Source organism: Humulus lupulus, chromosome 5 (genome assembly GCF_963169125.1).
Source record: "Humulus lupulus chromosome 5, drHumLupu1.1, whole genome shotgun sequence".
NCBI classification, from domain to species: domain Eukaryota; kingdom Viridiplantae; phylum Streptophyta; class Magnoliopsida; order Rosales; family Cannabaceae; genus Humulus; species Humulus lupulus.
The window spans coordinates 53081182-53093466 of NC_084797.1; the positions used below are offsets into that span (position 1 = coordinate 53081182).

General features: G+C 36.5%; 1 protein-coding gene across 1 annotated transcript; it reads right to left on the minus strand.

Annotated features, from left to right (window-relative positions):
• Positions 1–10570: 10570 nt before the first annotated feature.
• LOC133779140 (E3 ubiquitin-protein ligase RSL1-like) lies at positions 10571–11890 on the minus strand. Its single transcript, XM_062219133.1, has 2 exons — positions 11726–11890; positions 10571–11314 (listed from the first exon to the last, which is right to left on the minus strand). The coding sequence occupies exons 1-2, from the start codon at positions 11888–11890 to the stop codon at positions 10571–10573; spliced, it is 909 nt and encodes a 302-aa protein (XP_062075117.1).
• Between the last annotated feature and the right edge of the window lie 395 nt (positions 11891–12285).

Here is a 12285-nt window from a genome sequence, read left to right on the forward strand (position 1 = left end):
CAACATATATAAAATATATAAATATATTAACTAAATAATTATAATAAAGGCCATTAACTTATTGAAAATTGTCTTGAAAGGAGGAAAGAGCAAAACAATTCTAATAAATTGGATAAACAGAACATGGCAATCTATATATTCCTTTATGTGTTATATTAGAAATATACACCATAGAAGAATTCTACAATCATTTCAACTGGTTCCTAAATAATCTGAATTAGAAATTTAGTACTATAGTTCTGAGAGATGGAAATTAAGAGCTAGAGAGACTAAAACCAAAATTCAAGAACAGGTTAAAACTGGGGAATGCAATCTTCAACCTGTAAAATGCATGAAATTAGATAATAGATCAGAAGTCCTGAGGTATAAACTTAAGTTATCATTCCATTTTTAGTGCCCATTTGTGGTTGGCTTGCCTGATTTTATAATGTGTAATTGCTGGGTTAAGAAATATTTCCATGGTTACTTTATGAAATTAAACAACTTACCTCAGTTTTAGAATTGTACATCTGTTTTAGTTGTCCAGAGGTAGACGAAAAGGTCAGCTTTAAATCTCTAGGCCCAACTTCAATGGTATCATTTTGTGGATTCTTTATCTTGGAGAGTAAATTCTTGTTTACTGCAATTGTTTGAAAAAGAAATCAGAGCAATTAAATAATTAATGCCTCTTTATGCATACTGTATGATATTGTATCTTAATGGTGAGCTTCATAAGAATCAACTATATGTTCAATATAATTTGACTAGCAAGTTTGAACTCAATTACCTGTACTATATGCCTTTGAGACAAAGTAAGTATTCCAACCAAGTGATAGTACGGAAACTTGAAAATGAAGCCAATACTTTGGAGCTTGTTTTGGTGATCGTCCCAAGTAAGCTTGTGCATAGAACTTTCTCAAGTTCTTTGTAACATTGTCTAAACTTAAATACTATGCCTTAATTCTAGTGTTCTTTTGACCTGAGTTAGTAAAAAATGCATCTAACTCGGTGTCAATAACAAAGGTTCACGGGAAATAGAAAATGAGACATGACAAGCAAATTTCTTAAGCTAAAAAGTAAAGGGAATCCATGATTTTCTGTTTACATGAAAAAAAACACTAAAACACATGTATTTCTACTCCAAACAATATGATCCAATTTTCAACTTCTTGCTACAACTTAGTAACTCTCCATTAAATATTCAAAACTAAAATACCAAAATCAGAGCATACTTTTCCAATAATATTAACTCTCCATTAAATATTCAAAAATAAAATACTACTTTCTAGTTACCAAATAGCAACCAAAATTGACTTTTCCTACCCTCTTCATGTTTCTTTTCCACTTCTCATTGATAAGCTCTAACAAGACAAATCTATAATTCCTCCCTTTTTCTCTCCACTTGATCCATAATCATGTTCTACTTTTACTGAACCTTGGAAGACATTTCTTATGCAGCCTAAGATTTGATTTTGAAACTAAAAGACAAACAATCAATCATTTATAAGCTATTTTGGTTGTACAAATTTTAAATTTAATTTCCCTTAAAACCAAATAGATTATTAGATAGATATGCATGAACCTCATACCACTAGTTATTTTGCACAGCTTAATGATTATATGTGCTAAAGACAAAAACAAATGGAGATGCTTAAAACTTATCAAAGATCTGTGAAAGATTTCATTAACCCACTTGGAATCCAAACTAACATGTATTTAGCCCAGGTTAGAGAAATTTCCTAGTTATATTTCTCCAAATAGATAACACAGCCCTGTTACGGCATATACCTTACAAGATACAATTTTCTCTTCCTCTTTTTTTCTTCATTTATTTAAATTTTATGCACACACACATACACACAAAAAATATGAGAGCCAAGAGCAGTTATTTTGTAAGGAACACTTTCTTAATATCCATACCAACTTCTACTTTCTGAGTTTCATGAGTTAGATTAGTTATAAGTTTATAGCATAAGTTATCTACCAGTATATGTGTATTCATTCTGTTTATAGGAGTAGTAAAAATATCTTTCTGTAATGCACTTTCAGCTATGCCCTTAAGACGTGAAAATTTATAGAAAATATTTGTGTGATATTGAAAATGTAACAACACACACATATTGCTGTAGGTTCCTTAACATTTAAAAAAGAAATAAATCCTAAATAAGGAGTAACAAAAGCAACAATGTAACACTAAATCTTCGGGAAACACTGCTAGAACCATCGGAGTTAGAATATAATTGCAGCTGCATTAGAGAAACATAAATCAGGAATTTGATTTTGAAGCTTCTCTCTAGTTAATATACAATATGGACCAGCATCCTAGAAACACCAATGACTCAAGAAATCAAAGAAACTGGGACAAAAAAAGGACTTCTGGAAAAATACATAAGAACCACATATATATACCACTTCAACTTATTTGTTTTCAAAGCTTAGTATCATAAATTGGCCTGATAATATTTTATAGAAAATAAATAATAATATATATATACATTGAACTGCAAGAAAGTGCTTACAGATCTTCAAACAACAGTTGGAGGTGCCCCATTAGGCCAGAAAATGTATGCCCCTGAAGCCTGCAAGACAGGTCATTTTAAGTACTGAAGGCATTGCTTGGACAAATTTGGGACTTGAATAACTCGACAACCATAGCACATGAAGTGCTTACCTGAGAATCAAAATCACCAGTGCTTGAACCATACCAGAGATAGCTCTGTTGTATTGGTACATCAACCTTGTAATATATGACAATTAAATGAGCATTATTTTAGCATGCAAATTTTTTTGTCAAGTCAGAGAAAAGAAATAAAAAAGTTCCTTACACATGTAAAATTGACATATAAACTTAAGTTAGCATTGCATTTTTAGTGCCCATTTGTGGTTGGCTTGCCCGATTTTATAATATATAACTGCTGGGTTAAGAAATTGACATCATTAACCTGGTGGAAATTGTGATTCTCAGACAATGAAAAATAAAAAATCTCACCTTAGTATCCATTGAAGGGTAAGGAAATCTCAAAATTTTACCAAACTTTTCCCTTCTGGAATTTCTTCTTCTGTAAGTGGGCAGTAACTGATATTGAATAATTGACACTGTTTAAATCAATGTAAAGAAGAAAAGGACAATGGAAATAAGTAGACCAGAAATAGCTGCATCAGTCTAGAGAAATATGACGATTCGAAAAATTTAAAAGATTGAAGCAATTTCAATAGAAATACTAGGTTATAAGAGGCTACAAATACATATAAATGAAGAGAGATACTACTCTCTCATGAAATAAATTAAAAGTCATTACTGAGAAAAAGATAGATTCATTTTCCTTTGAAAAGAAACTCTAAAATATTAATGAGTTAAAATGAAATCTCATGCAAGTTCAGATTATGAATGAACTAATTGTTGAAGCCATTCAACTTACTGCTAGAGCTTTGGCCGAATCTCCTTCAGTCAAAATCAAGGTACATTTTTCAGAGTTCCTTCCTTCGACTTCATTAGCATCCTCCAGCTTATTAATATTGTGAACCCTTTCTGTCTTAGCTCCATCTGTTTTCTTAAGATCCTTGTTCTGCTTGAAGTTGGCCCAGGAAAGAAGACTATCCACAACTCCAGACTTTGCCACTTCAAGTTTAAAAGGTAAAACATAAACAAAGATACAGAAAGTAATGATAAGAGTGCATCTACATAAACAAGCAAAGAGCTTCCCGAACCTTTCTTTAAGAACTCTGGTGGGAGTTCACATTTAGACCCAAAATTGCTTGGACGAATGGTAAGAGTTTCTTTAGTTTGAGAATCAAAAGCAGGATTGTCAATAAGAGCATTGACAAAAACCCATATATAATTCTTCACATTGTGGGCTTTCAAGTTGGCATTCTTGTTCTTCTTATTTACAAGATTCATGACATGATTAGTGATCTGACTTGTGACGTGATTTACATGAGTTCCACCCTTGATTGTGGCAATCAAATTTACAAAGCTAACCTTGTTTAACAAGAGAAAACAATCAGAATAAAACACCCTTAAAAGTGCAGAACAGCATCAAAGTACTCTCATTTAACATAAAAATTCAAATACCTGTTGAAATTGCCCATCACTAAGGCTCACACAAACCTCCCACCTGTCATTCACTTTCTCTGTGATCCTACAGAGAAATGGTCAAAAGAGTATGTTAGCAAAAAAGATAACAAATGAAGAAAAATGAAACACAACATAAGCTCAAGGGCCATTACTCAGATAAGAAAATGAAACACACCAAAAAGAATCATAGAATAATACAATATTTTGATCCTAAATTTTTATAAATTCACTCTTTGAATGAATCTCAATGGTCTTAAGAGCAGTGGAATCATAAACATATGATTATGTGCATATAAATATAATAGCATAATGTAAGAAGCAATAAAGAGCACTACATATGCTTGTGTGCATGTAAACATAGCTGCATGATGTAAGATATATATAAGATCCAATGGCCTAGAATCTAGATGACACTCATATTATGTGTGTAAGGCAAACATGTGATTAGGCTTACTAAAAAAGAAGGACTAATTTCAGTTATAGTAGCACTCTGTCTTTCATTCTCAGAGTTTCTTAGCAACAATATTCAGAGATATTTTTTATATCCAAAGAAACAGATAGCTAATATGATGTAAAAGATGACTTTTAAGATAGCTTTTTCAAACCCCAATGGAAGTAAGGAAAGAGAGGGGGGCAGGTAAGTTTACAATAAGGAAATCAAGAGAAAAAAGGTATGCGCAGAAATAAATTAAGTAAGAAAATTGGAATGCATCATTGCGGAGTAAAAATAATCCGAGAGTAGATTAAAAAGGAGAACAAAAAATTGTACCTGTGACAGCATATAGAGCACATAAAGCATGGAAATAAAGAGAGCAATATATATGCTGACACAAATAATTCACATTGTAACTACCAGACCGACCACTAAAAGAAAACTTTTTAACAGAAGTCAATCAAATACATCGTATAAACAATGAAGCATTCTTCAGTAACAATGATACGGTATTAAGCTTGTCAACAAGTATCATATTTACTTTCAATATTTTGTTTAAACATCATTAAATAAAAAATTGGAAGGTGTATACAAATGGATCTTATGGGAGAAGGAATACTTATAAACCATGTAATTAATAAGGGAGACAGAGAACGTACCTCATAGCATCGACGAATGTGAAGCTTCTTCAAATTCCTGCAGCCTTTGGCTATATAACAAATTGGTTCATCTCCAATACTTGAGCAATCGACTAAATCAAGCGCTTGTAGGAGCTTGCAACCCCTTCCAATCTTGAGAAATGCACGGTTGCTAATCCTTTGGCAGTACAACAAAGTCAATTCAGTAAGAAGCCTGCAATTATCCAGGATATACGGAACAAGCATAATTTAGTGGAACAAATAACCGAGCTTATCCTAACACAAATTAATGTACTTTTACAAAAAATGATAAATAAGAACAACTAATTGGCACAAAGCAAAGATTATAATTACTTCTCCAATCAAGCTGTTTAAACAAATAGTTCACATATCATGGAAAGGAGGAAATGTCGTATTATTAATACACTAGTAATATCATGGAACTAAGCATAACTAAAGAATAGTCAATGTGTGTAACTTAAACGTGAACTCCATCCTATTCATTCATAGTATTACCTCCTATTATACCAATTTTAATTCAAGCTGGGAGAGATACATACGAGCAAGATTTCCCAATGAATTCCAGTCCCAGAGTACCAATATTGTGGCACCCATTAATTGTAAGATTAGTAAGTTGCTTGCCACCAGTGGCAATAGCTTCCAAACCCTTGTCACTTAGGAAATAGCAGTCACTTAGAGTGAGATCTTTTAGCTTCTTACATCCATTCCCAATGGCACGTAAACCCCTGAGTTTTAAAATCAGGATGAAATGAAAGAATAAGTACTGAACTTACTAGAAAATAGAATAAAGATATGAAAAAAAGCCAAGCTGTTATCACATCTCTTCTATCTTATAAACTAAGGTACCCAATAACATTTAGAGGCAATCAATAGAAAAATTGAAAAATGAACCTAAGAGCAAATGAAATAGACAAAAAAAAAGTACACAGGATTTAATTTGTTCCAACGAGTTCTATGGTTACAAATTCTTCATACCTATAATCAGATAGCACATTGCTTGACAATAAATGAACAAAAACACATATCAAATAAAGATGTAAAAACTGAGGCGACAAATATTAAAAAATGGCACTAACTTATCTGTGAATCTCTGGAAACTATATAAAGCTAATAACTCCAATGACGCACAAGAAGTGCCTACAGCTTTCAAAGCCTCATCAGTAACAATGATGCATTGTAGCTTCAATACTTTCAAAAATGGGCATCCTTGGGATACAACAAGCACCCCTTTGTTGTGCATGAACTCAGAATCTAAAGAAAGGGTCTCAAGAGACTTGCAATGTGCCCACTGCTTCCAGTGAGACATCAGTTATCTTAGCACAAGCAGCAATACCAAGAGCTGTCAATGAATTCCCACAACCAAGAGCTATTGGTCTTTTTGGACTTTGGAGGTCGGACCACCGGAAAACGACTTTAGAGACTTTTGTCCGTTATGTCAATATTGTAATGCCCTGGATAGCCAAGATCGTTACACTGTGTGTTTATAAAGTGCCAGACTTGCTAATCAAGTCATTTAAATAAAACCGTGTTATTGAAACTATTAAGGTACTAGGGTTAAAAGCGTTTTGGTCTCAAAAGTCACGTTTTCATTAAGAAACATTGTTTATTTACACGGGATCCCAAAAATATTAGTTTAAAGGCCATCTACAAAAGTTACAAGGTTCAAATACATTAACCAGCCATACTAAGGCAAAACGAGCAGTTAGGTAATCCCTGTCCTGACTCACTCCTCGACCATGGTGATCGAACAGCTGGCTAAGTACATTCCACCTCGGGGCTCTCCGCCTCAGGCTTGGTCCAGCTTGCCTTTGCCTTTACCTGCACCACGTAGCACCTGTGAGCCAAGGCCCAGCAAGAAAACACAACAACAACAGAGCATGAACAATTAACAATTAACAGATAGAGGATCACCTCCGACAAGGTGATCCTCTATCGCCGTTGATATTTGTTTTGATTATGGATTATCTTACGAGAAGGCTTCTTCATGCTGCTCACGGTTCTCACTTTCGTTACCATCCTCTTTGCAAAAGTTTGAAGCTAATCAACTTATGCTTTGCAGTCTATTGGAGTTCTTAATGAGGTTTTAAATGAATTCAGTAATACTACTGGGCTTCAAATCAATATCAATAAGTCTCAAGTTTTTTTTCAGAGGGGTTGCTCCTAGGGAGAAAGAGGAGATCATTAGGGAACTTGGTTTGGCTGAAGGTGATTTCCCTCTTAAGTATTTAGGGGTGCCATTAAGACCTACTAAATGGAAAGCTGAGGACTGTGGAATTATCATCAAAAAAATCAAAATGAGACTTCATTCTTGGGGCAATAGACATTTATCGTTTGCTGGTAGAGTGCAATTAATTCACTCAATCTTACTTGGACTTCGAAATTATTGGATGAGTACTTTCATCCTTCCTCAAAGTGTTTCTAAAGAGATTGAGAAACTTTGTAGAAGCTTTCTTTGGGGTTTAAATGGGAATAGAAGCAAAATTCATATGGCCTCTTGGGAGAAAGTGTGTCTTCCTAAAGCTTTTGGAGGGCTTGGATTCAAAGAAGGGTCCAAGTGGAATCAAGCTATCTTAGCTAAATATGTGTGGGCCATTTCCGAAAAAAGAGATCTTTTATGGGTCAAATAGGTGAATGCTATATATCTTAAGGGGGTTCCATTTTGGTCTTATGAGTTAAGGTTAGACACAAGCTGGTATTGGCGCAAACTTTGTCGATTGAGACATAAATTTTCCTTAGCTGAGATTTTGCAAGCAGGCCATTCGGGTAAATTTGGTGCTTCAATTCTGTACAACAGCTCTCTGCCTCAGTCCCAGTTCAGTTACCACAGAGCTATTTGGAGTAACCTCAATCTTCCTAAGCATAGATTTATGTTATGGCAGGTTGTGAATACTCATTTGTTAACTAAGGACAATCTGAGTAAGTTGCATTTAGTTCTTGATTCCATGCTCTGTCCGGTTTGTGGTGATCTTCCTGAATCGCATCAGCACTTATTTTTCCATTGCTCTCTGTCTAGAAAAGTGGTGGAGTTAGTGTTCAGCTGGTTGGGTTTTAGAGGGTGGCCGTTAGAGTTTGTTGGTTGGTTATCTTGGCTCTCGTTGAAAGCTTCAGGTATTATTAGACTCATCAGCATTGCGGTTTGTGCAGCCACTTGTTATTGTATTTGGCTGAACAGAAACAGGTGTGTTTTTGAAGGCTGCTCCAAGTCTGAGTATTCTATTGCTATTGACATCAAGAGTATAGTGATCTACAGATTACTTGCTATTCAAAACAGGAAAATGTCTAGACTATAAAGGAACTTTATACATAGACTAACATGTAATTAGTGAGTTTTGTTTTGTTTCTGGTTCTGGAGGATCTTTGTGTTGATCCTATTGTTTCGGCTTTTGTTGTTCTGTAGTTTGGTGGTTGATTAATGAAGTTTTTTCTTCTTCTTGATCAAAAAAAAAAAAAAAACAATTAACAGACAAATCAATAACTCACATTGCATCTCATAAACTCATATATATCATCAGTCAGTATAATCAAGTATTCCACATACTAGGCATTTCAGTTCATAATATACACAATTCACAAACGATAACCAAGGCTAGCGCCTTCAGGCTGCTCCCTTTGTTATCCCGTTGTTCCTGGCTCCCAGTGGCCAATTCGCGCCCTGTGCGCTAAAATCATGTACGATACTCTTAGACCGCTTTCACATGTCCCATGGCGTGATACCAACGTTGACACGATATAACTTTCGGGAGCACTTAGTCCCATCACAATCTCACAACCGGGTGCAGTTTTCTTACCTTTCAATTTACTGGTTTCGAATGCCACGAAGCTGCGAGCACGGTCCTCTACCCCGAGCCTCTCCAAAGTCCTAATCACAACACAAATGAAACATCCTTTGTCACTAATCAATCCATACTACCTCCCCGGAACCAATCCCACACTCTCGGAACCCCCAAATCCCTAAAACAATGCACCGAAGACATCCCCCGAACCCCCGGAGCAAAGGCTCAAAATTGCAAATTCTAACATCCTGAAATTGGCCTAGCGCCGCGGCGCTGCACTATAGGGCCGCGGCGCCCAGCAAGTCAGAGAACCCATCACGCCCAGAAATAGCCTTGCGCCGCGGCGCGCTTGAACAGCGCCGCGGCGCTCCTTCGCGAGCCCAGAAAATCTGGGTTTTTCCTGCGTTTTACCCGAACCCAAATCACTCCAAACCATCCCAATTTCATACCTAAGCCCCAAAACTAATTTAAAACCCCACATAGACCAACCAACAACCTATAAACACTATATTCCAACTCAATTACACAACCACCCACAGAATTCACACTTAAATTCAGATTCAAACCCTTGAACCAAAGCCTGAGAAAAGTGAAAACCTGCCCCTTTAGATTCTTAAATCATAACAGCTACGAAAATTTAAACATGATACACTCTTACCTCAGTCAAGAACCCAACTTGAATTCTCCTCAACTCTAGCTTCAAATCACCTTCTCTTTTGATTATTCCAACTCTGAATTCATGCAAAACCAGCCACCAACTTGCTTCAATTCATACTCATCATCTAAAAACCAGACTTGAAACTTAAACATATCATAGCTAAATCCTTACCTCTGAGTATTCCTGGCCTAAGCTTGATTAATAACTTCAAACACCCCTTGATTCTCCTTCCAAGAGCTAAAGTTCAGCTTCCCTTTTCTATCTTTCTTTTGTTCTCCTTCTAGGTCTCCAAAATTTGGCATAAAACCAACTTCCCAAAATGTTATACGTAAATGTATTTTCCTTCAGCTCAAACTCATCTATTTACTGCCAAAAGACCAATTTATCCCTCTATTAATATCCCTTTCTAACTAGACCTCAAGGGCTTACTTGTCCTTTTACTAGCTTTACAATTCTACCACCTCTCCAGCAAAACTTGTTACTCTCTATGGTAACTAACAGTTACGCAGGTTACCAAATTACCAGTTACCACTATCTAGCTTTCTAGAACCGTCTCGGCACGTGCATCTCATTAGTATCACCGCACCCACGTGGTACAAATCACATATCATAATTATCACATAACATAATACACATAGTCATATAACATGCTTAAAATCATAACCATGCATCTAAATCATTAAAATCACACATAATTCCCATTATGCCCTCCAGGCACACTAATCAAGGCCCTTAAGCCTAATTAGTGAATTTGGGTCGTTACAAATATAGTCTACCTACAACCGGTTCCTGGTCTCTTTCTACATAGCACCTTTTACTTCCATATTTGTTCAAATAGCTAGCTAATGCAGTAAGAAGTTTCAATTGTAAGCAAAATCCAAGAATAAGAAAAGTCATTTTCTAAGTATATATGGACAAGAACCATGAACATGAAGGAATGAACATTACAAGAGAAAAAGCAAGTAAAGCTCTCTCACCAGTCCACACCATTATTCAGATAATTGAACAAGCTATTAAATGTATATCATTTGTAGTGGTACTTGAAAATGGGAGTGAATAAGTAGAAATTAAATAGTTAATGACACTAGAAACCATGAAAGAAACTTCCAAAGGAAAAGAAAAATGTGACCTGCAATGTATGAACAAGCAACCGAATGATCTTTCAACATAGTATTTGCAGGTTGGACACCTTTTCCACTTCTTATTCTGAGCAAGGTTCTTCAACATAATATCTTCATTCTCTCTCTCGTCCTTATTCAACTTCTGAAACTCCGCACACTCTATCCCTTCGTGCCAAGGAGCCTTACACTGCGTGCAAAACATTCTATAGCAACTTGGGCATTCCGAGTTCGTTATCACCTCTTTTCCATCATCGATCAACATCACTGAGCAATCCTTGTACGGACAGTAAAAATTTTCAGTCCCAAGAATCAGAGCCTCACACAACGCCGTGCCCCACCTGTCAAACACCTCTGGGGGAAGTATCAAATGACAGTACTCAGGCTCCAATGACCCGGTACAACAAGAAACAGGGCAATCGATTCTCGTAATGTTATCTTGAAGCTTTGAAGCAACATACCTGGCCATGCACCCGGAACAGTAAGAATGGCTACAACCTTTGATGCTAAACGACTCACTTCCAGACTTGGGTTCCGCGCATATCTTGCAAACGAAAGATGGGTCGTTGTTTGAATTTGAAGACTGCCCATTTTCGGAGCGTGGTGCGGCTGAGGTGCTCTAGGGCTAGCCACCGCTTGCAGATGAGGGAAAAGGCGTCACGGCTGGGTTTAGAATCAAGTAGGCGGAAGAAGAAGAGGAAGACGGTGGCTGATACTGAAACCCTAACTAGAATCAAGCAGGCGGAAGAAGAAGAAGAAGAAGAGGAAGAGGAAGAAGAGGGATGGTCAAAAGTGTGTTAGAAAACTGTTTAGAGCTTTGGAAATAAAAAAATAGAGGCAAATAAAAAAAGTAAAAAGTAGAAGATAATTTGGCTCCAAAATTTTGGTACCGCCAATTTTGATACGGCCAATTTTTTTTCCCACCTGTTATTTTATTATTTGATGTATTATAATACTTTTTCAATACTATTATATTCATGTGTTATGGAAAGGGGTGAGCTCCTCCAGGTCACTCTGAGGATGTAACCACCTCGCCATCCCACTGTCCTATCGCAAAAGTCTCCCCCATTTCAGACGGTTCTTGAAAAATTCGAGCCTTGAATTTTTCAATGTACGGATCCCACAATGCGAGAGTCACGAGAGAAAAGTTCCCATCCTGGTAAAAAGCCCAGCAATGGTACATCATATCCTCCATGGACGACAATGAGGCCGCCTTCTCTTCTTTGACTGCAGCCTCAGCCTCGAGCAGTTTAGCTTTGATCTCGCCAACCTAGGTTTGGAGTTGCACCAATTGATCCTAGAAGGTAGTTAGGACAGCCTTTGCAACCTGCTAATTTTCTTGAGACGAGGTGAGGGCTGCTTTGGCATCATGTGGGATCTTTTGAGCGGCTTGCTCATCTTCTTGAGCAGCTGCCAGGGCTGTGTTGGCAGCGTTTAGCTTGGCCCTGAGCTCATCATTTTTAGCCCTGACACGGGCTATACTGTAATATTGAGCCAGGGTAAACTACAACATAAAAAAGAACAAGTCATAGATATCCTTGGTAAAAAAAAGAAAAAAAGAACAAGATTTTCCCCAAGGAAAGAAAACTT

What these genes read in the sequence shown, in the direction of transcription:
- LOC133779140 (XM_062219133.1), bottom strand. Translation starts at nt 11,890, where the DNA reads ATGGAGGATATGATGTACCATTGCTGGGCTTTTTACCAGGATGGGAAC. An exon ending in TAGGACAGTGGGATGGCGAG is followed by an intron (nt 11,315 to 11,725) that starts GTGGTTACATCC and finishes GGCTAGCCCTAG; the next exon opens with AGCACCTCAGCCGCACCACG.